This window comes from Spodoptera frugiperda, chromosome 15, assembly GCF_023101765.2.
Source record: "Spodoptera frugiperda isolate SF20-4 chromosome 15, AGI-APGP_CSIRO_Sfru_2.0, whole genome shotgun sequence".
In the NCBI taxonomy this organism is placed as follows: Eukaryota; Metazoa; Arthropoda; class Insecta; order Lepidoptera; family Noctuidae; genus Spodoptera; species Spodoptera frugiperda.
Window position 1 is genome coordinate 13,125,670 of NC_064226.1, and position 27,394 is coordinate 13,153,063.

The following is a 27,394-nucleotide window of genomic DNA, read 5'->3' on the forward strand; positions in this document are numbered from 1 at the left end:
TTATTATAATACACTTATAATATTTTGTTCACTTGTCGAATAATAATGGCACTATATCCTTTCACTGTGGCACTCAACTTGAACAGTATCACTATTAAGTAAGTATGTACTACTTTAGTAATACCTAGTTGAACTTAGTGTACACTATCGAAAATGCAAATAAATGCGCTAAAATTCCCGAATTGTTACGGAGAGAGAACCTTCCCTTGCAACAGCTAGCGGGTAAGTGATAAAATTTTAGCGCCTGCGGGAATTTATACCCACGGGATAGGGCGGCGCGGGGGTGCGAGTGCGGTTCACCAAACTACAGGCGCTCGCGCATCCCCGCCCCCGGTCAAAGGCCAGTAAAATACCATGAACACAAAATACCATTGTTTTGTTTACCTTAATAGTTCTACCTTAATGAAGGTAGATAGATAAAAATATTATTTCTAACAACTAACATTACTACCATGCTATATACTAATACTAAACATAGCTAACATTCGTGTTATAGAAGAATCAAGGACAGTTTCCTTTTTAAAAATGGACTAGATTATTATAAAATTAGGAAAATTGCTAACAATAATATTATATATTTGACCTTTGTGTGATCAGAGAAATACATAGCATGATTTCAAAACTATTTATAGGAAGTTGTACAATAGTATTTCTGTCAAAACGTGTATTGCAATTCGTTTTAGAGAAGGGGACTTCTCTCTATTTAAGAAACGCATAATACGAGTAACATACTTATTAATCAAAGAAATAAATAAAAATCACGGGTAGATTTGCGGCAAAAAATTTATACATAGAACCTTCTTAGTGCCTTCATTTAAAGCTACTTCTTCCATATTTCCTTTTCAGACGTCATCCTATAAAATGTCCTTTCTCATGAATGATCAATATACCTACGTAGTATAATTATTAGGTATTTTCCATTGAGGACATGGTACCTACTATACCTACCTATTTACTTAATAATATACATAACATTGGAACTGTATTAATTCATAGTATATAGTATAGTAATGCACCTAATGAATACTCATTAATTAAAATGAGTATAATTAAATGATAACTTAATGATTTTTTAGGTTAATCACTTAAGATTAGAAAGGTACAAAAAAGACAACGGAAAATGGTTTATAATTATAATTTATTAATTAATTAATAATATAAAATACATTTATTGTCGTACAGTATATTGCCTAGCGTCCGAACTTATAGTAAAGCTTTACAATGACGATGTCGTTCGAGTAGGAGAGGTAGAAGTCTTCATGTCACTATCTTCAGCCATCTGCACAGACGTTCCCCGACTCGGTGAGCGGCATTTCTGAAAGTAGAAAATCTTGAATTAGTGCATTGATGATAATTAAATAGTCAAATACTCAAACGCTACTCAATTTTAAAGACAAAATACTTAGTACAGTCAGTTCAAATACTGAATACTGTTATTTAAATATCGTGCTTTCTCTATCATTTGTAGTGACAGAACCATTCTTGATTCAGAGCGTCTGAAAATTGAGTGCAATTTTAAGTATTTGTCCATAAGTCTTATTTAGGGGATAATGATACTATACTTAAGTACTAATGTTCAGTCTCAGTAACCTATTTGCAGATATTGCGACAAAGGATCCTACGGACGAACTTAAATTCTCTTTTGAAAAAAAATATGGTTACAAATGACTATAACTATGAATTAATAGAAGTATTAAATAGAAAAATATACAAAATGTGTGTAATATTACTACGGTATTATGTTTTGTAGCTACTAAATATAAAATCCCACATGGTCTAAATATTTTATCACTAAAACAGTAACCGCAAACCTTCAAAACATCGTATTGTTTCAAAATGGACAACACCCAAACACAATAGACAAACAGGTATTAGGCACCATGTATTATAGAAATACATATAATAAAAGAGGCCGAGTCGTAGTTTTGACAAAAGTTAGATAAGAGATAAGCATTCTCAGTAACCGAGTCTTTTGTATCCATTATTTCAGGCTTGAATATCTCTTGTTTAGTAATAATAATTGTATATTTTCTATTACAGATCACGCACGTAGGCATTTCACATAAAGTAGATAAGAAATAGGAATAAGAATTCTGAGTAACCGCATCTAGTCTGTGTCCCAGGTAACGTTTAATAATAATAAATTCTTCACTTAAACTCTTTGTTTCTTTTAAGGGAACTTAGTAGTACGGTCCTAGTTTATAATAATATGATAATTTAAAAAAATAGGTACATACTTCACTGAGAAGTTTTTTTTTTACGTTGGCCTACACTAGGATTTTCTTCTGTGTTTACAAACATATAAGTTCATAATATACATAACATTCAGACCCGAAACAAACAATTTGTGGATCACACAAAGAGTTGCTCCATGCGAGAACCCGCTACACGTTACACGGCAGCCGGTTACCCAGCTACGGCATCAAACGCACAGTCAAACTATTCTGGGGTTGGTGGATGCGATGATGCGAACAACAGAAGACCGAGCCAATGGATGCTTTTGGAAGCGAACAAAACGAAACTCTGTTCATTAATCAAAGTCAACAAAGTACATATTTATTTGAACTAGACCACATAAAGGCAGTCTTGGAACTAGAAATAAAAATAGAATAGTTTATCAGTTTGTTAGTCGGTGAAGCTACGTGCTTGTCCTAAATGTAGATGTGTAAAGAGAAGAACTTACAACAAACTCCATTACTGTTACTCTATTTTTGACTCGTTAACAATTGTTAGAATCTCACTGAATATGATGATGATGATATCGATAATGCTGGTGTCTGTCCGTCTGTACAGTGTAGTTACCTGACAGAGAACCTGGAGGAGTGCGGCGGGTCCTGGCAGGTGAGGGCGGCCACCACGCGCTTCGCCGCCTGCTCCGCTGCCTCGCACCGACCCACCCAGATAGGCTCGCAGTGAGAACTGCAATGTAACACCAAAAATTCAAGAAAATGTCTTAAGATAAAGATAATACTTTATCTTCTAACCCCTTTTATGTAAGGAAGGAAAATCATCAAATGTCTTTTCCTGCTCCGTCTGAGTGAGGCGGGAGTGTTAGACTCTTACTAATTAAAATCCATCCTCTTGAAACTTGTGCCCTGCTTACATATGGCTAGTCGCTTCGGCGTGTCTCAACGAGTCTGTAGCTACTCAATTTCAATTTGATCGGGCTGAATATTACGGATATTATATCACAGAAATAGTTGTTAAGATAAATCACCACCACTAGATCATGCCTAGCTTGAGCATAATTGCCAAGCAGTACAAAAGGCACCATGCTTGTTACTATATAGTCTCTATCTGCGTATATATTAGTGCTACATTAGTTAGAACTTACACTTTAGCTACATGTTTCAGACTGGCCCACAGGACTGTGTCGAATGCTGCGCCGGCGTCGCTGAAAGCTCCAGCCGTGTCGCCTGCGCACGCCCACGCGATGCGACCGCCGCGGTGGACACACCACGATAGTGATTCTAAGAGCTAACATCAATTTTTTATACACTATCATCATCTGCAGTCGAAAGTTGTCTACTGCTGAGTAAATGCCTCCCTTTTAGTGACATCATAATTTATATGGCATTCATATTATGGCAATAGGCCAAATAGGCCGCCCCTATATCGTAGGACTTTATAACACAAATGGTGAAAAACTAGTAAACATTGTACAGTGGCATTACGTGCCATAATGTGCAGGTTGTAGCTCCCCGCGATATTTAATACAGAATTTTCTAATTTGTTAAAGGAGTACTGTTGAAAAACGAGTCAGTTTACAATCATTAGGTTTTTTGTAGATTATGAGTATTCAAATTGTTGTGAAATACAGTCTTGGGTGCGCTCAGGCTCAGATCATAAAATAGTGCTAAATAGCATGTCAATTTTATTTATTTACTTAACAAAGTACCTATAGTAGCTACCTGTTGTACATTACGCACAAATGATTAACTTGACCCACATTAAGTTGGAAGAGAACAAATAAACGATCAAAACCATTACCACATCCTTAAAACATTCAGTTTTAATAAGTAAATGTGCATTGTTATCGTAATGAGCATGAGTTTTAATTACTGTTAACAATTAATAGTAATTAAAACAGTTTGACGCTCTAATTACCTTTAGATTATCGTAAACATCTTCAGTGACGAGTCTGGCCATGCCGTCTAGGCCATCAGCCTTTGGTTCTGCGCCTACGACCACGATGGCATCCACTTTAGCTTCGCCCACAGGAACCCTCAGATCGCTTATCACCCCGCTGTCCACGACCTGGTCTATCGTGGTCACGGTACAACCGCGCCTCTCCAATCGCCTTTTCAGTTCTCTTCCTAATAAGTTAGTCGTGTTTGTTACCTGTAATGATCTTTGCTAATAACAATCTGCCTACCGGATGAAACTCATCATGTCAAAGGACGCGTCTTTGCTATGTCATTACCGACAGATAGGCACTTATCTCAAAACTGTGCAGTGGTTGAGACAACAATCAATTCGTGAGTACTCAATTACGATGACATCAGTTGTGTTCACGAAGTATGTAGTTAAAACTTAAACGCAGTCTACAGGGACATACGATATACATGTAGGCATTAATACAAGAAGCATCGTTCTTATGACAAGTTCATTGCAGTTTGAAGTAATTACTTCTTAGAATTCTTCCACAAAATTGAACGTCTATTAGGTATTAGGTAAAATGACTACTTACCAATTGCAAAATTGGTTATAAATTATCTATCTATGAATATGATGAGGATGTCGGTTTATCTTTATAGAAGCTATTATAATGGTACTAAAACATACCTATAAAATTAACTTATATAATAATCTACACAGATGTTTACCAAAACGCGTCGTATATCCCTCCCCGTGCGATGTTGTGCTGCGATCTTCTTTCGGACCGTGTAAGCCAGGAGAGCTGAGGTGGCGAGTAGTATGGAGCCACCTTCCAGCGTCGCCAGCAAGCGCCACGCTAACGCTGCACCACCTTCCACCGCCTCTGACATATCCTCTGCAAATGTGATACATTGAAAATGTTAATACTATGGCAGTTAAACAACATGATTAATTCTTTGTATCATTTGTTCGTTTCATTTTATTCACACTACGAGAAAGAAAAATAGACAAATGGAGTGTTCATGTATCCTTCATCTATTCCGTTTCTAATTCTAACTTCTTAGTAATATCATTCATTTTTGTGTTCACGTATTAAGCCGTTGTATGTCGGAACGCAGATGTACGGTATGCAATACACAATGTGTTTATTATTGTATTTTTCTATTGTTCTAATATACCGACAGATAAGAGGTTAAGGGAGGCCTAAGCGTCAGGAAATTATTATATGCCAAATAAAGAGCAGACAATTACTTTAAGTAAGGAACCATATTTGTTTAAAGGTCGTCGTTCATATTGTTAAGGTAACGGAAAGTTTGGTGTCTCAAGCTATTGTTGTTGGTAGATAGGAAAACGTACTCCAATTACGAAATAAGGGCTGGAGCTAGAGCGTGAACAACCTTGCTCCAAGTTTCTAATTAAATACAGAAGTTGATTAACTTTTTATATTAACCAATTCTATTTGTAAACGAATATGAAAATGTTAATTGCAAAACTAGGATACAAGTAGTTGTACGTAATGTCCTTTGTTTTTATAGCATCCATTGATATAAAATTATTCTCAATTCTTGGTAGATACAACAATTTTATAGTTAGTTAGTTTTATAGTAGTTGGAGGGTGATATGTGTAGTCTCCTTTTTGTTAAGGAGGTTTAATCATTCAATGACTTCTTTCACCTTGAGCGAGGTGAGAGGGATTATCAGACTCTTACTACTGACTAAAAACCACCCCGTTCCTACTCCTGCTTTGGAGAGAGCCCCGGTAACCCGCTAAGTAGTCCGCAGCTCCAAAATATGTAGGCTACTGCATACATATTTTCCTCTTACCGTGCGAGTAAAACAGCGGTCGAGAAGTAAAGGCACTATAGTATATATGAATTTATCACCGAAATCTTCTATTATTTAACAGCACGTCAAGTTCAATAATACAACTTGACCCTGAGTTCAGCGGTCGCATATTGTTGTTACATAATGACACAGTTTTGTTACATACTCTGTGTACATATTTACTTAGCGTTTTGTCATGTCCATAGTGTGTGTGAGAAATAGCGTAACAAGTGATATAATTATGACGATTAAAACCTACCATGACTTGTTTAAGGACATGAGGACTAAGGGGGAGGCCTTTGTTCAGCAGTTCGTCTCTCGGCTGATGATGATGATGACGTGTTTATTTGCGATTTTACAAGGTTAAAGAAACTTTTTTTAATATTTCTAGGAATACTGCATTGATGAAAAAGAAGCACCAATTAGTTCTAATGAGTTGGGTAAAGTTTTTGTTTATGTTTTTTTAGCAAGCGCAAATATACTGAGCCTCTGAGCCTTGTAAGCCATGGCTGTCGGTGTGACGCACAATATAATTTTAAACGCACCTACAAAACAGGAGAAGATCGTTTACTCATTGGTTTTTTCGTTGCAAAATTCTTAGCAGTTACAGGAAGCCTTGAGTTGTACTTAGTATATTGTTCATTTTCTTAAAAAAACAATGAATGTATGTGTGTGTGTGTTTGTAGGTGTCATTATTTACTTCGTGCATGCGTATCCACATAAAGGTTAGTTACTAGTAGGGTTGCCAAAATATTTTTGTATAAATATAGGTATTGTTCTTTTCAAACGTGAACTAAAAAAAAATACGCTTCAAAAAAATATAGTATTTTAGTAGGGAAGAATAAAAAATAGAGGTTTACGAATTATACCGATTACATATTTGCAATTCGTTCATTTTTAACTATACTATTTTGATAACCCAAAGGGCGTACGAAAATATATTATTTTTCTGTGTATCTGTGTATATTATCTATCTTCAATAGTACGGAGCCCCGAAATATAGTACAATACTAAATAATATAGTATGGTCGGCAACCCTAGTTACTAGTGAGATGTCAACTAATCTTTGCATAGATATTTAATGATTCCTTTCCTTACACCAATTTGAATAGGTCCTGTAATGCATACGACACGCTCATAGGTGTGGTAATTCAGTATCCTACCTAACGAGTCCCTGTTACCTACCTAACAATTATTGATGACACATAGAAGGTGCGCACTGGCAGTCAATAAATCAGTGAGGCAATAGAATGATTTATAGACCACACGGTCATACCATTCACTTTATGGGATAAATATATGAAGTACTAAGTTCTATTCTAACATTATATTACTTTCTTAAAGGTAATATAAATACGAAAATAATGTTGCTATTCTTAGATGACCGCACAAAGGACATACAAAAGAAAATAAACATAAATTTGGTCGAACTAGATAGCCTCGCTCAAGGCGAGAGAAGTCATGATATTCCCCCCTCAAAAAAGCCATAGCTAAATAACATTGTATAAACTTAATCTAGTACTAATGTGGCCGTGTACCGAGCTCATTTGTTCCCTTATCTTGAAACTTACAAGGTAATGGTTACCCTTATCTATCATGAATTCTCGAAACCAATTACATTAAACAATGAACCCCAAAGTCTACCTTACTTTTGCTAAGCCTGAGCACAGGCCTGAGTTTCGTATAATGTCCTATTTATCCTTTAATCTTTGCAAAGGTTCGCCAGGTTCTTTAAATGTCAATTGTATTCTGTCTTGAAAGGGTAATCCATTCACTATCGCACTTTAAACTAAGTGTAGTGTGTATTTATTGAATAGAAACTATGTATAAATACGTACATTAGTTCCTCATAAGTAAATAAATACGTGGGAGAGCCTTACTTCGACTTGGCCTGCTTTTGTACGGAATGATACTACGGCCTTACCTACAGAAAATTGGCGTGAACCAACGATTGCGTTGTACACTCACACATTGAGATGTGTGAGTGTGGGTAACGAATACTAGATCTCCCAACCTAAAAGGCTAGCTACGTACTTGTAACTTCTTTAGTGGTATGGGTGTTCATGGGTAAGCAATCGGCGCACGACGCCGATTGCTTACCGTCGGCTCTGACCCATTTGAAAGTTTACAGCAAAGTAGAAATAGGTACTAGTAGGAATAGATAGGTAGGTGAAGGATAGGTATTTCTATAGAAAATCATATTAATAACGGGCCGATTCTTTTTTGTTGCCGATTCCTTAGAATTATATCTTTCTTATTGAATTATCCTTTCCAACTATTTTATGTAGATAAGTTTAAATAAATAGTATGTATATGTATTTTGATTGTACCTTTTAGATATGTATATGAAAATCACGACATTTGGTAACATTCGACAATACAAGTGAAGTCAGCTTAATGCTCATGTTTATTTAAGCATGAAAAATGAACATGTGCCTAAGTATGTAAAGTATTATTGTTGTGACGAAATAATTCAAATAACACTATAAAGATAACAATAGTTTCGACATCGGTTTTTTACTATAGGTATTTTTGTTCAAGAAGAAGATGTAATATTACGTCAATGAAAATATGGTCTTTATTTAAATTAAAGCATATTTCGAGTCAGGCAAAAATATAAGTGCTCATATTGAAATACATAATATCAGTTACATTGTACAGTTTAATTACTTAATACTGAAGATGTGTACCGAGTCTACACAGTAGACTATTGACTGTCTACTAACTCGTATAATTGTCCGTTCGTGCGTCCTTAGCCTAACTAAGATCGCTAATAAGATGTAATAATACCGTAGTTTAAGTACTTAGTTACATTAAATAGTAGTGAAGTACCTATTGTTTACAGTTGTAAAGTAATACTTAACTTCATACCAGTTTTTACCTAAAGTGGTTATAATTTATAAAACATACATGATTAGATTATCGTATCTAAGTTTCCAATACACAAATAATATGGAGCGCGCGTTGATGTCTTTTGTATGGACAATCAAAATTAAATTTGCATGTTGTTTTACTCTAAATAAATAAGGTAGCTCGTCAAAATATAAACGATCATTGAACTTCGGCCTTGTAATACTTTGTCTTCTTAATTTTTATGTGTTAAACTCATACATTATAAGTTTAACGAGAATGAGTTGTATTCAATATTGGCGGAAGATATTTGCTTATCTTGCAATGTTTAATCTGACAATGCTTCTTGGCATTGAATTTAAAAAGGAATTAGTAGATTAACCCTGAGATATATGCACCTTTAAACTTAAATTAAACTAACAGTTATTACTTAGTTAAACATAAGTTGGTTTAAGTAAAAATTACTTATCTAAAGTTGAGTGGTTTTCAAGTAGATCAAGGTTTATTCAGTAAGTAGTCGGTGCCGGTTAGACATTAATGAAGTACTTAACAAGGATTACATTCAAGGATATCTGAGAACATATAAATTCTAACACAGCCTTCGTCTGAGCCTCTCTGTATATTCAATACTTAAATGCCTATGTTGAATAACATTTACATAAAGGTTAACTTGTTTAGCTACCTACACCCTAAGTTTCTGCACCGTCCAGAGGTTTGGCAGAAAATTATTATAATGATTATTTAGACCCCAGTCACAATAACCGCGTTTCAGTATGCGGCTATATTCGGTTTCCTAAAAGTGTACCCCTAGTGCAGCCACGGCCTTAGTCCACCTTTATACAAGTGTACTTACTGCCACACTCAGAATCATTTAATGTTTACTTAACCCATAGTACTTAGCAATTGTTTTCGGAACAAAACCTGTGCTAAAGAATAGTTTAAGTATTCATTAAATGTTTCTGATTATGGCAGTTAAAGAATTCAATATTAAACTAAATAAAAAAGGTACCATAGTTAATTATTTTCTTCAGAGTTCAGACCTCATTGGCGAATGACCGCAATCTCGACTACAGACCAAAAGAGCTTGGGTTCAATCAACGTATTTAACTATGGGATTGTATCCATTTGTGACAATAGGCTTACTCCCCCTACCTGCGATTTTTCTACGCAAAGTTGGTACTTTATATAGTCGTATCATATTTACTTATGTGTGCACTTGAGTCCACTGCATTGTAAAAATAAAAAGCGCGATTAATATCTTATAACAATTATTATGTTAAAAAGACAAAGAATTGACGTCAACGCGATTATCTCATTTAATTTAAATTCTAAGTTTCATTAAATTTAATTATAGCATTCAAACGTGCATTAATGACGTTAAAAGGATAAAATATGTCATTATTTACGATTACTTTAATAAAAGTCAGTAGAATTCAGTTTTTTTTGAGAGGGGAAAATTATTCAGTTCTCCAGTCTTGGGCGAGGCGAGAGTGTCAGACTCTTACTGATTAAAAGCCACCCCGTTCCTACTCTTGCTTTTCGAGCCGGAGCTCGGAGCCCCGATTAACCCGCTAGGTAGTCCGCAGCTCAGTAGAATTAAGTTAGAATTACATATTACGTAAATTAGTAGATGCGGTGTCTGCATCCCGTCTATTATAATTACATTCTCCTAACACAATACATATTTATATGTCCTTTGTTTTATTCACCTTAATAATAAATAGAGCGTGAATTATATAAATGTAACTCATACACAGTACGCTTACTTTTATAACTTATTATAACTTTTTTACAGATTGAACAACGCCGTAGAATATAGATTAATGACCCACTAAGAACCTATAAAAGATAGTTTTTTATGTGTAACAAAAACAGAAGAAATGCTATGGGCCTCACTTGGGCATGAAATAATGGTCTTATTACGTCATGTGCAACACTATGACCAAAAACTTAAGGGCAATAATGGAACGTGCAGACTATATAGCGGCCATTTTATATGATATCACCTGCAATTACGACTTTAGACAATGTGTTAAAAGATATAAAAAGGCGGGCTTGTGTTACTTTGAAGTGCAATATATTTGTGTAACGCTCATTATTGTTGCAGTGAATTCTTTAATGCTTATGTTTTATTTTGTTTTAATGGAAGTGAGTGCCGATATTGGGGCTTTGAATTCATGATTATGTTATTACAGCTATAATTAAGCTTGCTTGCTTGATTTGGCAATATACGTATACTTTCTCACAAAAGAATCTTACAATATTTTGCAGAAAACTAATAGAATTATATTCGAAAATAGTGTGGCTATAATATAATTACTTAATATAAAATAAGTAAGTAAGATTTGAATAAACAACTCCATTAGTTTTCTACGACTTGTAATTTAATTAATATTCTTCATTAATAATTAATTATGATGTCAAAGTATCATTCTTAAAAATAAAATTCAAATGGAATAAAATATTGTGGGGTTTACCATGTAATAAATTGTATAAATAATAAAAAAGAGTTAGTTGGTTTGGTGGTAAACAGCACCTCTGTCGAGCGATTGCGTACAGTTGCGTCACGACTAGGCGACTGTACCAGTCTTACAACAGGTGTTTTGGAACTAAAATAAAAACAAATCCCTAAAAGTATTGCATCGCTTTGGACATGGCTCTAAAATATTCCACTAATCGTTGTAAGTTGTTACTACAAATTATAATGTAATACCTACGTTATGAAATTAGATTTGTATTCAGCCGCGAAAGTTTGTATTAACAAGAGCACAGATATGTAATTTGTGAGATGCATTTCTTAATCAGTATCTATTAGTGATAGTTTGGAAATCTATTATTTAATTACAGATCACAATATGCAATTGGATGTAGGCAATTGTGTATTATGCATATTGAGTATGATTTTGACATTACATTCTAAGATTTCTTTTTTAACGTTGCCCCACATTAGGATTTTCTTCTGTGTCGTGGGTGCGTTTACAAACATACAATTTCACATACACATGACACCCAGACCCGGAACAACAATCTGTGGATGACACAAAGAGTTGTTCCGTGCGGGAATCGAACCCACGACATGTTGCACGGCAGCCAGTTGCCCAGCCACCGCGCCAACTGTGCAGTCGAAACGTTTGTATGTTATCTCTCACTAGATAATGGAGGAGGTTTACGGATATAACATTTGTTTTTTGACGTGAGAAAATATGTGAAATTCCCACGGGGACGATAGGAAAATTCTTATATACAAAGTAACAGGTAAAACACAGGTTTTCAATAAAAACTCTTTGAATGGACAATCGCATTATTCTCAACTATTGTTTGTGTTCGTAGTATGACAATGTAGGTACTTGGTAGATCGTTTATGTTGCTTTCGCATTGTAAACGCCATGCCCTTAATGTTTTGCTAATTTATGAGTTCATAGCGTACATACAAACATAGGTAACATGTATGGGGACAACACTTGTCAGTTAAATTAGTTCGTGTTAAACTGTGTAAATATAAAAGTACTGCAGCATTTAGACGAGAGAGAATTTTTAAAAGAGTCAGTGTCAAAGTAATAATTACCACACGTTAATTATAATGATTATAGTTGTCATATACGATTAGTTAAGTATTTATTTAATATAGAGCGTATGAGTAAATACGGACCTGTTCATGCTTCAAAGATTAAAACAAAAAAAAAACAAGTTATAGGCTGGTTACAGACATTTCATCACTGTCCAAATATTTCACCACGGTATTATCTCGGGGACATCGAGTTTTCATTTCTTAAACTAAATAAACTGTAATATTGCAAAATATTAAGAGTAAGTACATTTTTGTCCAGTCAACAGTGTCGGCGAAGTCATCGCTGTCCAAGGCTGCTTTTTATTATGACTTTGCTTTATTTTTACAAGTTTCTCAACAATTGCGTTTGTTTGTCCTGCCTTGCAAAACAAACGCATTACCTTCCTTACTGGTTAAAAACCGAAGTTTTTTTTATGTATAAGCCGGTAAACGAGCAGACTGATCACCTAATGGTAAGCAATCGCCACCTCTCATGGACACCCGAAACACCAGAGGCGTTACAAGTGCGTTGCCGGCCTTTTGAAGGTTAGGAATTTAAGGTTTGTTGGGGAATTGGGGATTGGGAAGGGGGTTAATTGGGCCTGCGGTAACCTCAATCATACAACGAAACACAATGCAGGCGTTGTTTCACGTCGGTTTTCTGTGAGGCCGTGTTATCACACCGGTCGAGCTGGCCCATTCGTACCGAAGCATGGCTTTCTCACACTTACACATAATTACAATGTGTCGTTTTTTATCATAAAAGATGATTCTGTCTATCAAATCAGTAGATACAGAAACGAATTAAGTCTTAGAAAGATCCGTGCAAATGGAAGTATCGAAATATTTAAATCTCCAATATGATATCATTTCATTATTAATTTTTGTGGCAGGTATCTATAATAATATGTAATGTAATTAGAATATGTAGGTAGGTACATACTATTATTCAGACTGGTCTCTAAAGTCACCTGTAGTTTTTTGTGGTATTTTTGCAGTTTTTTTTTCATTAAGTATTTATTTAGTGTCTGAGCAAACATCACAATCTCGTTAATTACTACATATATTAAGTTATATAACTTTTTATACTGATTAGTACCTATAGCTTCTCCTTCTATACGAAAATATATAGTAATTATATTTCGAAGATCGATTTATTGTAATATTAACCTTCGTTATCTTAAGTTTGACGTCAGAGTCAAATAACGAACTTTCATTTATTTATTATTTGCAGCTTTATTGTACAGGGGTGGGCTTAATGCCAAAGGCATTCTTGCTAGCTAACCTTTAGGTGATGCAGTGAGAATGTGGTCGGTGCAATAATGTGATAGAAAAAAAAAAACAAACAAACTTAGAAGTAGAGTTGTGTTTATCATATTTTTTGCTCACTATATTTTATTTATAGACTTCGTTCTATAAATATACGAAGTAATAACATTTCGGTGTCTAATTATATTTTATTTTGTTTTTAACCTTTATTGTATACCATTAATAAGTAATAATACAAAAAAGAAACGAAAATAATTAAAATAATTTGCACCAAGGCGGCACCATCTTATCACTGATAGTGATTTCTACGAGACAACGTTTGGGTAGACATAATGTAAATTAATTGTGTGTTATTTATTGTAACAACCGACATTTAAGTTATAATCTTTAAAGAAACTAACTATGGTAAAGTTACCTCATCGAAGTACAATACTTAGATTTTATATAAGTACTAAAGGTCTATCCAGGCTGTTAGTGTATTAGGTAATGGTAGATCTAATCGATACATTGCCTACATTTACGTCGACTGGTACTCCCTGCTGCATTAAAATCTTTGTAACTTTATAACTTTAACTATGACTAGGGCACAGTTGGCGAGGTGGGCACCCGGCTGGCACGCGTTGGTTCGACTCCCGCACAGAGCAACTCTTTGTGTGATCAACAAATTTTTGTTTCGGGTCTGGGTATCATGTGCATGTGAAATTGTTTCTAAACGCACCCGCAACAAAGGAGAAAATCTTAGTCTGTGGAACGACTGAAGTGGAACTTTTTATTTGTCGTCTCTTTTAAGTATTGGTTTTCTTATTTCTTTTATTATTCAAGAATATTCAGATTAAGTTAGATAATCTACTTAATAAATATTTATTTATGCACAAATGAAGTCATTGTTTACATTTTGATTTAAATCGCCATTTCCAAAAATGCAATAAATCTTTTAAGTTGATAAATGCAGTGGTCGGGAAATGATAAATAAATGCATTTCCTGATTTTAAACGTATTCCTGACATTTGAGTAAGGTAACATTTTATTATACTAAAACTGGCATCGTCCTGGAGCTTTTATCAAAACTGTATAATTTTGACAACGATGTCGGTTTGTATTCTAATTTTAGAGAATTATAGGTACTATGCTAACTTGACTCGTCTTTATATTAAAATGTTAAATATTAAATTTTTGACGGTACGGCAATTTGAAGTACGTTTACGGTAGTTTGAATCAATTTAGTATTAAAAGTTATACTTACTAGATTTATAATAGGCCTTCACAATCTAACGTACCTATATACGGTTTTGTTATTCGATAGGTTCTGGTGACTGTATTAAAATATTATTCTTACTAATATGTACATGACCATAAATAAAGCATACTATTATTGTAAGCTACTAGGAAGTTCATATGTCTGCTTTAAAAATATTCTATAATTAATGTAGGCATAGAGATCGGCTAATATTAATTGGACTGTTTTGATACTGGTTTAGTGTTTTACAAATTCAAATTAAGAAATACTATAAATAATGATGTGACATTATCTCGGTCGAAAATAAAATTTATAGCTAAAACAGCTTTTATTAATATAGTATACAAGTTAGAGTACATAACAAGAGTGACCAATTTATATACTACAGCTTCCTTATGTAAATAGCTAAAGAGACTTGTTTGGTTCGTAAATAATAGACAAGTAAGTGATCTCAATCTCAACTACAAATACGAAAAGTGTTTACACTTTACATAATTACTTTAAGTACTAAGTAATAATTTCTAATGAGTCATTATTGAGTGTTTTATGACTCATGAACATCGTGTCTCGACAGTAAACATAAAAATATAGGTGTTGTGTATAAAATAGAACACATTAACGTGTTTCGTGATATGTATCGCCATTTTGGTATGGCGGCCATCTTGAAATTTTTCAGTACACTATAAATATTGTAAATTTTCGATAGTGATAACTAGTGATATGTTCTCTGATAACATAATGAAGTCTGTTTAAGACTGACTTGCAACAAAAATCTGTTGACAGCAAATCCTCTCCGCTAACGCCGGTTATTTTTGCTCCCCATGGCGTTTAATGTGTTAAAATTGGCAACCATTTTTAAATGTATTATATCACAGTTAAACAATAAACAGTGTTAAATTTATCTGATGGAGGCACGCAAGAACCACAAACCAGCCTTGAACCTTGTACCTGTGTAGGATGCACGATACAAACGTAGCTTAGATTTAATGATACACTATAAAAAAGATCATGACTTTGTAATGAGATAAACACGGTGACGTTTTTGTAGTATCAAAGAACAATAACTCTACTACATGGAGGGTTTCAAACGAAACTGAAGAAGGATTTTGGTATACATACATTAATATACAGCCATGAAACAAGAACCAGTAGCCAAATGGCACTTTAGCGAACTTCTGAATTACTCTTGCTGAATATGTATGTTTTATTACAACAACACTGTTATCAAATCCAGTTATCTGTGACTGTTATCAAATCCATTACATATAACAGGGTTGATGACTAATTTTTATTTTAATACCCGTCTTGGTATTTTAATGGAAACCTATATAGTCCAGTCAAATAAGGCAAAATTAGGTAAGAATCTCGGAATGCGAGATACCCAGCTGTAATTTTGTATATACTTGTATATTGACCCCCTAAAACTTGTCTCAAAACCTACATATGGTAGGGTGTAAGCAACCCTTAAAATTCAGGGTCAAAGGGCCAAAAAAATGCGGTTTTTTCGAAATATCTCATTTCCTATGGGTTTTTGGTAGTTATATTCATAGCAATATTGTAAAATACAAAATTCTCTACAACTTTTTTCCAAACTTTTTTTTTATACGGTGAACCGTTTTCGAGTTAGAGGGCGGAGAGCGCGCGGTCACTGCATCTCTTCAAAATTTTTTTTTTCGTCTAACCTATCCGTGATTGTTGTCTATGGATAGGACATTAAAAAATACGTCATGGTTCCTAAAACCATTTTTCGTCAAAATCAATCGTTTGAAAGATAGACGCTTCCAAAGTGGAAAAATGAGGTCTACAGAATGTGTCCTGCCCTCTAACTTTTAAAATAAGTGAGTAAGAAAAGTAAAAAATATATGCTGTAGATTTTAATGGAAACTTTCAACGAAAATTGGTTTGAACGAGATATCATAATTAGTTTTTAAGAATTGATACATTTAAAAAAAACACACTTAATTTTCCACTTTCTCAATTCTTTTAATCAATTCTTAAAAACTAATTATGATATCTCATTCAAACCAATTTTCGTTGAAAGTTTCCATTAAAATCTACAGCACATATTTTTTTTAGTTTTCTTATTTACTTATTTTAAAACTTAGAGGGCAGGACACATTCTATAGACCTCATTTTTCCACTTTGGAAGCGTCTATCTTTCAAACGATTGATTTTGACGAAAAATGGTTTTAGGAACCATGACGTATTTTTTAATGTCCTATCCATAGACAACCATCGCGGATAGGTTAGACGAAAAAAAAAAATTTTTTTGTAGAGATGCAGTGACCGCGCGCTCTCCGCCCTCTATCTCGAAAACGGTTCACCGTATAAAAAAAAAGTTAAGACAAAAGTTGTAGAGAATTTTGTATTTAACAATATTGCTATTGAATACAACTACCAAAAACCCATAGGAAATGAGATATTTCGAAAAAACCGCAAAAAAACGATTTTTGGGCCCTTTGACCCTGAATTTTAAGGGTTGCTTACACCCTACCATATGTAGGTTTTGAGACAAGTTTTAGGGGGTCAATATACAAGTATATACAAAATTACAGCTGGGTATCTCGAATTCCGAGGTGAATTCCTAAATTGACTGGACTAATAAGCTATAGAAGATATAGCGATTTAAAATATCGTGTGACGTCACTCCTAGGTACATTTTATAAGTATATAAATGACGTATTTACTCCTACTCCTAAACTTTAATTCGTTTTATCTAAGTATTGTAATATCTCTGTATCTTATATAATAAAATAAAATACATGTCTAATTTTTCCATTACCAACTGTAGGACTAAATAAATTTTTAATTTTCATACTCCGTTTTCGTCTATTGTCCCGATTTAAGTAACTATAAATTGGATATTGCCATCAAATTATAAGTAGCACGTCTAATTACAATTTAATGGCAAGTCCGTACGGTTAGTGAACCCTTTGCCTTGAAAAGTGAGAGCCAAATGCACGTGCACCTAATAAGGTCGCTAGTTTTGCACCTAAATTGTGTTTGCCAATGTGAATTCAATTTTTAACTATTGGTAAAGTATAATCGATTTTTGTTTAATTTATTTGGTTGAAAAATATCCATGTTTACGTTATATTTTAAGCTATAAAACACCTGCATAGATACAATAAAAAAAGCTATTTGTTAAACGTGTCTGTTTTGCGTAGAAGCCTGAATTTGTTCCAAAAGATCATGACTATTATGGAATTTTTATCTAGCCTATAAATATCTGTTGGATATTCCAAACACACCTACGTCTTCTCTCGTTGATATACAAGTTAAGTCATATTACATACTAGTTTAGCAACAAGCTGAACGCAGAAAGTTAGATCAAACAAGTTATCGACATATCAAAATGACAGAGGCTTAATTTTAATTTCGTTGAAATATGCATTATATTATAATATAAATAACTAATCGAATTGTATTAGTTTTTACAAGTATGCTTGTGGACGTGATTTAATAATTGTGGAACTCAACATTACTGAGTTAGAATTTTAGCTAATAGTAATTTTTTGCTGTTAGGTAGGTAGCTAATCGTAGGCCTAATTATACATTTTCCTATTGTTTGTGACGAATGCATGCATTAATATAACAATATTTTTGACAAATGTGTGCATTCGTCAAATCACGCAAGGTGGACAGACAATACACGTATTATACCCTTACCTAAATGTGTGTGTATACTAGTAAATCTTGACTTACAGTCGACGATGTTCTATTTGTACTGATTTACTGTTGTAATAAGTTAAGCAGTTACAATCTGCATGTCATTTGTTTTAGTTGTACCATTCACTTCTGAATAGTACGGTACCTATAATAATTGATTTTGTCATTTTAGGCCTTGGCAATATAATGATTAAACATATTTAAAGGTCTAATAGGTCTATACTAATCTATATGATGGTTATAATATAAATTCAATGTTTAATACTTTTTACAAAACCGGTCATGGAACAACCGAAACTCGAAATTACAGAGAAGTAAAACGAAAATATAATATTTTTCAATTCTTATTTCGACACAGTTGTTGTTATTCATTATTCAACTGTATAATTGAGTTTTTGTATAGACATTGTACCTAGTACATAATATAAAGTCGATGTCAAGGCGGATTTTTCTTTACTTTACAAAAGAAAAAAATATATACTTATACACATGACTCTGTGGAAAATGTTTACCTTTACACATACATGGGTCTTAGGGTATTATTTATTTGAAATGTTGTAAATGTACGATGAAGTTTAACATAATAAATTCAAATTGTCTCGAGGTTCGTGGGTTTGGTGTGCATTGGTTATGTTTATTTATAAGACCAGAGACAATATTTTCTTTGAATGGGGCGTGCCTGATATCCATAACACCTCTCTTTACGAATTTAAGAATACTATGTTATTTGCTCCTCCTGATGATGATATTGCACTTCATCAATATTTTATACGTAGATTTATTTAATTTTTATTTAGATACCTGTGGAAGCATGGTTTGTCATCTTATGTTTTGTATTGCTTACTTTATTGTGTATTATGCTGTTTCTGTTTTGTGTACTTATTCAATAAATAAAATAAAAAAAATCTTGAACATGAATGAATGGCTGAAACAAGGTATTCATTATTACAATTTATTCACACTAGAGATCGAGAGAGAACTTTGGATTGCGAATGAAACTCTCTAGTTCCTATGAAAGAAAAATATGAAATATCCGCCAAGAAAGTCCGAAAAAAATTACATATAACTAAATTATATTTTCAATACATATATGTACATATAAATATTCTATTCTGTGCAGGGATTTATAGTTGATTGCACAGACTTACTCAACTTGTTTCTTTTGTTAGGTACATAGTGAATTCTAGGTAACACCGAATAAGTAGAGGAAGTTGAAATATCGAGCGCCACACATCCGGACTCCATATAAATATGTAAGCAGGTACATGGGTGTTAGTTTACACTTTGCACAAGGTAAGTTACTTTTAGCGATTGTAATTTGAACCAACAGAACAGTGGATAACTATAGTGTAAGGTATATAATAAAAAATAAATTTATTTATTTTCCACCATATTCTTTCTTTTTTTTTTTAAACGTTGCCCCACATTGGGATTTTCTCCTGTGTCGTGGGTACGTTTACAAACATACAAATTCACATACACATGACACCCAGACCCGAAACAACAATTTGTGAATCATACAAAGACTTACTCCGTGCGGGAATCGAACCCGCTACCCGTCGCGCGGCAGCCAGTTGCCCAGCCACCACACCAACCGTGCAGTCATTGATTAATACAGACCTTAGTCTTAAAACTAAGCTTATATAATAATTATTGATATCATAAATTCTATAGTACGTTACATGACCAGGCTTAAAACAATTGAAATGACCTGTGGTGGGATTCAGGAACCCAAACTAAGAAAACCTGTGCTATGGGCTCCTGGCCTTTCATGGCTATATAGATGGTATAGATCCATAGATAGATAGTGGTTATTATAAAAAAAATAAACTTATAATGTCTAGATTTCATATGACGGAAGTAGTAAGGTCCAATGTCCGCCTCGGAAATAGAATTTCGCACTTTGTACTTGGGTATCAGGGTGAAACTAAATAACGTGTGACGTGTTTATAATCTCACCTGTCTTGGGTCCTGTTTAGAGGTCACTGAATTAAATACAATTATATTTGCATAGGTGTCAGTTGTAAATAAGTTTTTTGCATAATGTAATAATTGTCAAATATTTGTTTGTGATTACTTTATATGCTTTTCTTTAAGATGCTTTTCCTCCAGAGATGTGCTATGCTACATTTCTGTGGATGCGAGATCTAGTGGAAATGGATTCAGTTAAGCTATGTTTTTATATGGAAATATGCGTGCTATGGATGGCTTCTCTACTATCGATACAACGCATACTCGAGCTACGCGTCTTCCTCGCACAGCTAAATAACTTAGTATCAGTGGTTACGGTCACATAGTTTCACAGCTTAGCTATTATATCTTCGTAGCATAGCTACATAGCCCATCTTTGGTGGTAAAGTACCCTTTTAATTATCGACGAGTTATTTTTAGTAGGTATTTGATTGTGTTCCACAAATTGTTGTCGGATCTACTCATAACTTTATCATAAACCAATAAACTAACTAATTAATATAAATATAGGAACTGACTATTTAAGTAATTATCTAACGACTTTACTTCGTAGTTACTATAATGGTTAGATGTATAATGACAATTGAATACATCGTATTTATGTATGTATAGTGTTTTTACAGATTGACGTATGTAGGTACCAGACGTCTAATAAAAAAGTTAATGCTTTAACTGTGGCATCTAATCAACATTAGGAGGGGAAAAACCAAATGGATATAGAGTTAAGTGCTATTTTTTGTAGCTTGGAACACTAGCACCAAGACGAAAACAAGTATGTTAGTATAATACCTAGAGAGAGGACTTGTCTAAGAAATATCTAGCAAAAAGATCGCTTAACAGTACCTAGTACATGTATACTCATTATAATTATGTTCTATAGAAAAATATGATAAGTAAATGTATGCGGTATGTGAACAGGTACCTACTTTGAAATTAAGAATGTTACAACCACGGGCCAAACCACAGAACAGATAATAAATAATCTTTTAGGTGATTTGTGGTTCTAGCGGGTTGATTTGAAAATAAAGTTTACTTTTAGAAATCTTGAAATAAATAAAAATGACATTATTATTGTTATTTATTTAAATAGACAGCAATAGCAATGCGTAAGTACTTACTTATTACTGCAAAACATAACGATTTTTAGACATAAATAATAACAAAAGGTTTCCGCTAGTTAATCACTTAATTGTCTAATTTTAATTGAACTTGTGACGATATCTACCTAATACGTTTAAATCACTCAATGTAGCATGTGTAACCGTCTAATTGACGGCGAATTATATACGGCGCTATTGTTTTCAGAAACTACTTATTTCTACGTTGAATAGAAACTAAATTGTTTCAATTTTATTAACTACTTACGTAGAAACATTAAACAATATATTTTTTTACATTTACTTACGTAGGAGCTAAGCAATATAAAAAAATAATAATATAGTCATTTGTTTAGAAAAATAGTTTTAAATAAGTAGGTTAGAGTATTTTTTTTCTTCAGTGTCAATGGTAGTTTAATTAATCGATGTAGTTAAAATTGTTTAGTTACGAATTATGTTTTAAAATTGCAAAATATTACAAACCTTCTATCCTGATATCCTGTCCGAACCACATCACACACTAACTAATATAATTTGAACAATTTTACTATAAATAGTCATTTTTCAGTAAAATAAACTTTTCCCGCCACTAAAATTGTCGCACAGATAAACAAAACAAAATATCAAAACACGATTTCGAAATTCGAATCTACTTTGTTACCGGCCGGTGCGTTCCGTTTCGCGTTCGATTAGCGAATGCAGGCAACATTTTCCTTCGGCGAGGCGCGAACCGTTACAGCCACTCACCTTGATTTTCCTGAATGCAGATGTAGATAATAAGTATTTAGGACAAACCACGAATTGATTATTAGGTATTTTATAGACAGTAGAGTGCTATGGATTAGAATTGAAATAGATTTTTAAGTACAACCTTTATCAAATAAAATTTAACCCTACCGTACTACGTAGCTTTTCTGTGGTGGTTTTAAATAAAAATATTATTGACATCATTGAATATTCACAAATATATCAAGCTTTATAAGAATAGATTCTCTAATATAAATGTGAATGTGAATATAATCCATATGTTAATGACATTGAGATAGGAACAACAACAACGCACATTAGGAAAACTTTGTTCAAAACAAGATGACAAAAAAAAAGAATATCTTATTTATGGTCGATGAGGAGTAGATATATTTTTCTGTTGATGCAACATAATTATCAGGTTTATCTCCTAGTTACTGGTTTCCACACAACGTTACGCTAGGCTGTCGTAAATATCTAGACATTTTACCATGTAAAACCTGGCCGGTAACTGAGCTATGTATTACGTGTACCTGATCGAAGCAGGAATTGCTATTACAAGTCTTACGTAAGTAGGGACAGGGTATTGAGAAAGCTTCGTAATTGTATAATAAGTGCGTATTTTATGTTTCTAGCACATAAACTGGACTAGAAATAGAAGTTCCCAGTTCTTGCGCCAATATTCACGAAGATAGATTATATTTATTATCTATGCTGTCAAAAAAGTTCTTGTCTTTTTGTTTTTTTTTACTTTTAGGAGGGCAAATGAATAGATAGATTAAGTAGACTGATGTTAAGCGATCAGTCCATGGACACGGGCACCCAAAAAACCGAAACAAAGGATTCACAAGCGCGTTGGGTTAGGTTGTTAAACCTATAAAGAAAATAAATAATCCAACCTAAAATAAATAATCTGATAGGTTTATACAAAAAATGTCTACTAGTGTCTTTGCGAAGTAAATATGAGTGGGAAAACACCATATTTCCGCATTTTTTTTTATGAGAATATGTCATTGTGGTCTACCTAACAGGTATTAAACTGAAACGTGTTTATGAATTAACAGTCAGTGACTAATCTAAACTACTAATCAAAAGTAATACCTAGTTAAAATAAAATGAAGGTTAACGTTTACATTTAATGGGAGATCACGTAGATTAGTACGTACTGCTGCGGGGTAAACCAGTGACTTATTTCAATGACAAACAAAGTGCTTTATGAAAATATTATGTACTATACCTATAACTGAATGACGTCAAACAAGTACCTTTTCAATTAAAAACAAAATTTGTTTTCAACAAATTTTATATTATTGCTTTTACTGTGTTGTTATTAGGTGAAAGGTACACAAATAACATTATCCGTTACACATTACACTAATAACACAAATAACACCATTACCATTATACATCTATTTAATAACACTATTAAGTCCAAATAAAATCATCTTCTCACTCATAGGTATTAGGTATAATTATTATTTCAAATAATAACTAAGTAAATTAGGTCGTGGTGTGTGGCCCGGAGATTCAAGATGGCCGCTTCTCATGCTTGAGGGTTCGAAAACTACCAACGGCAAGTACCAATGTGATTTTTCCGATTATATGTGCTTTTATTTAGACACCATTGATAAACGGTGAAGGAAAACCTCGTGAAGAAACTAGGGCTTATAATTCCTAATTAGGTATAAGTTTGAAATCGCCACTCTTCATTAAACAAGCGTGGTGTTTTTTCTCAAACCTTTTCCGTGCAAGAAGAGGCCATTGATCAGCAGTGGCCATTTATAGGCTGTTGACGTGATGATGTGAAATTAGTTTCGTATCTGTGCAAGATATTATAATTGTTTCGCGCCTTTCCACTGCCTGCCTGGCACGTAAATTATTATCATCATAGACCACTTTGAAATGCTAAGCTTAAGCAATCGTTTTAAATTGTTATAACTAGTTTAGTTTTTTAGTCTAATTAAATGTAATATCAAACGTAAAATTATTTAGATTTTTAACCGACATGCCCAAAAAGGAGGAGGTCCTCAATATGAAAGCAATGTTTCTGGCGTTTGGGGATGGATTTTGTTGATTCTTTTTTTGTTGGAAAGGTCATATCTTCGAATTGGTCCTATTATTATATAACCACCTTCAGAGACTAAAACGATTACCAATATAAAAAATAAAATACAGAACGGTTGGTTTGGGTGATTTCCTACAGACAAGGCTCACTTAAAATTCGCTTGCGACCCACCAATGGGTCGAGACCCATTGTTTGGAAAACCCTCCTGTAGACTGTGTAGAGGTTACCTAAGTCCAAATAATAAAACGAAATCATACCGATATTCCTTTATTGTAGGTCCACGTCTAAAAGTCTTAAGAAAGCGGTGCGCGGTGTGCACTGCCCCAATCAGTTACAAAACGCAACGTGGCCGTGTTGCACAAATAAGCGGAAATTCTTACAATTAGCTCGCCTTGTCTTAAACACACGCGTTTCCTACACTTCACTGTGCAAAACTAAAGAATTATTCATTTAAAATTAGTAATAAAGAATAACTATTCCGTCCATCTTAACTTTGTCTGAGAGATACCTAGACATTTAGATTAGTTCGCCATTGTATTCAAATTATATACCTAACTATTATAACTATAAGTATATAAAATGTTTATAATAAAACTATATTTTCCCACTCGTTAAACTTATATATATTTTTTCAAAGTAATAATATAAATCCCTGTATTAAATTAACTAATATGTAAGTTTAATAAGCGAGAAAACGCAATTCGCATTTCATTGTTTTTGACTAACCGGATAACCCTATGATAGATAGGCTTGAGATTATGTTATGTATGTATGTATGTATGGTTATGGTATGTATGTTTATTAATCGGTGATATTTAATTTGTTTGTGCTCACGAAACTTCACATAATTTTGGTCCAGCCGTTCTCAAGAAAGCGCTTAACATATTCTGTGGTACATTTGTATATTTATAGAAATAAGAAGTGTATCTTCAGAGAGACATGTTTAAGGCATCACAAATGCAAATCAGCCTTACGTACGTACTGCAGTTATATAGAATTGTTATGTATACATAGTTTTGCCTACGGCCCTGAACCTTAGGCTGGTCGTGCATTAAACCTTAACAACCGGTTGTGGTTATTTTTAAAAATACCTGTATCAGTTTCTTTATACGGACAACAGCAAGTCAAGTTACTCCTTACTTAACATCACCATAATCTGTTAATCGATTTTCAATCTTATACTACAGAAATAATGTTCAATATCCAGTGAAATAAATTGGCAGTATTGGATTAGATGGACCGGTCTACGCGTTAATCTCAAAATGATTTAGTAACATTTTGTTTCTTCTTTTGGTATTGACGTAATTATAATATGACGTCAGAAATTTTTTGTTTATTTTTGTTCCACCTCAAACATAAAATTTTCCTTTGATGGGAATTTTGGCAATTTGATTCATGGCGTGGAAATACCAATTAATGCGTAGGTACATCGTGCGTTCTACCTACCTGTGTTTTATAGTTTGTTCTTTGTCTATTCGCTGTCGATTTTAGTAACCTAAATATTTTGGATAGGGTAGGCAGAAGTGCACATTACGGCACGTAATGCCGCTGTATTTTTTTACCATTGTGTTGAAGTCCCATGTAATAGGGTTTCTGTCAAAAATGAAGATCGATCCAAATTTTTTGGATTGACGTCAGTTAAAATTGTATTTGTAAATTTAAACCCAAGAATGTCGTCATAAGCTTTTAAAAATATACATGTAGGGACATTACTGACACTTAATACAGCCTCAAATTAGAATGAATATTTTTAAAACTGATTTCGGTTAAGGCTGGTAAATATAAAAATAAACCAACCTTTGTTATCGATGGTCGAACTTTGCACGGATTTTTTATAAATATCATGATGATTCATATTTTTCTTATACTTGTTCAAAGATTAGGATTATTTTAAGACTTTGGTTTTTACGCAATGCGGTAATAATATATTTATTTGTTTATTTATTAAGCTTCATGCACCTATTTATATAGCACAATAAGTAAACTAAATGCAATAGGCATTTTCTTCCAATCGGACCTTTAAATGATGCAGAGAATAGTAAATGCTAACAATAAATTAATATACATAGATAAGTAATTAAAGCCTTGTATACAAGTCCTGTTTTCTTAAGTGATAGCATTCCTTATAATTAATTACACTTAACTTGGTATTTCATGATGTGTACTTAGTTTGTAATATGTCATGTGTTTGTTAGTGTATCTAGTTAATTATTTATAACAAGCTTTTTTTTGAGTGGGGAAAATCATCCAACGACTTCTGCCGCCTTAGGCGAGGTGAGAGGGAGTGTCAGACTCTTACTGTCTAAAACCCACCCTGTTCCTACTTCTGCTTTTCGTGCTGGAGCCCCGGTAAACCCGCTAGGTAGTCCGCAGCTCATTTATAACTAACTACCCGCCCTAGCTTCGCATTGCAATGGTAATATATTATGCATGTATTATAAATATAAACCTTCCTCTTGAATAACTCTATCTATTTAAAAAACCACATCAAAATCCGTTGCGTAGTTTTAAAGATTTAAGCATACAAAGCCGCATAGTGCAGAGAAAGCGATTTTGTTTTATATTATAATAGTGATTACAAATACTTATCAGAAGTCGGTACCTACCTATATAGATTTTTGACTGATTTTCGTATCTACCTCATCGTATAATTAGTTTGTTCCAAGGGATGAAGGTGTGTCTCCATATTTTGTTACAGGAGACATCGACAGTGCCACCTAGTTACCGTGCTCCCCGAAGCACGGAGAATCTTGGCTCAATAGGACACTCGCGCAACACCTGGCTGCTAGCACATTTCACATTTCAATTTCTAAATAAAATATTTGTAACATTTCTTATTATAAAGTTACAAAAACTGTTGGTTCAAGTTTTTTGTTTTATCATTTTCAGCATTTATTTAAATTATTAAGTTGTGTAGTGTTTTTGTAATAGAAATAGTCATGGGTTTTATTACAGAACTAGCTTCAGCAAGCGGCTTCGCCCGCGATCCCGTGGAATAAAAAGTATCCTATCACCCAAGT

The 27,394-nt window shown here is 33.6% G+C and overlaps 1 protein-coding gene across 3 annotated transcripts; it reads right to left on the reverse strand.

The window, feature by feature from the left end:
- Nucleotides 1-1,119: 1,119 nt before the first annotated feature.
- On the reverse strand, nt 1,120-24,798 carry LOC118275446 (uncharacterized). Of its 3 annotated transcripts, none has more exons than XM_035593420.2 (6): nt 24,632-24,798; nt 4,827-4,993; nt 4,108-4,341; nt 3,335-3,477; nt 2,803-2,919; nt 1,120-1,315 (listed from the first exon to the last, which is right to left on the reverse strand). In XM_035593420.2, exons 2-6 carry the CDS (start codon nt 4,986-4,988, stop codon nt 1,258-1,260), a joined length of 714 nt encoding a protein of 237 aa, XP_035449313.2. In that variant the 5' UTR covers nt 4,989-4,993; nt 24,632-24,798; the 3' UTR covers nt 1,120-1,257. The 3 variants fall into 3 exon arrangements, with proteins under 3 accessions (XP_035449313.2, XP_035449295.2, XP_050554481.1); XM_035593402.2 differs by lacking the exon at nt 24,632-24,798 and adding an exon at nt 22,046-22,265; XM_050698524.1 differs by lacking the exon at nt 24,632-24,798 and adding an exon at nt 15,945-16,090.
- Between the last annotated feature and the right edge of the window lie 2,596 nt (nt 24,799-27,394).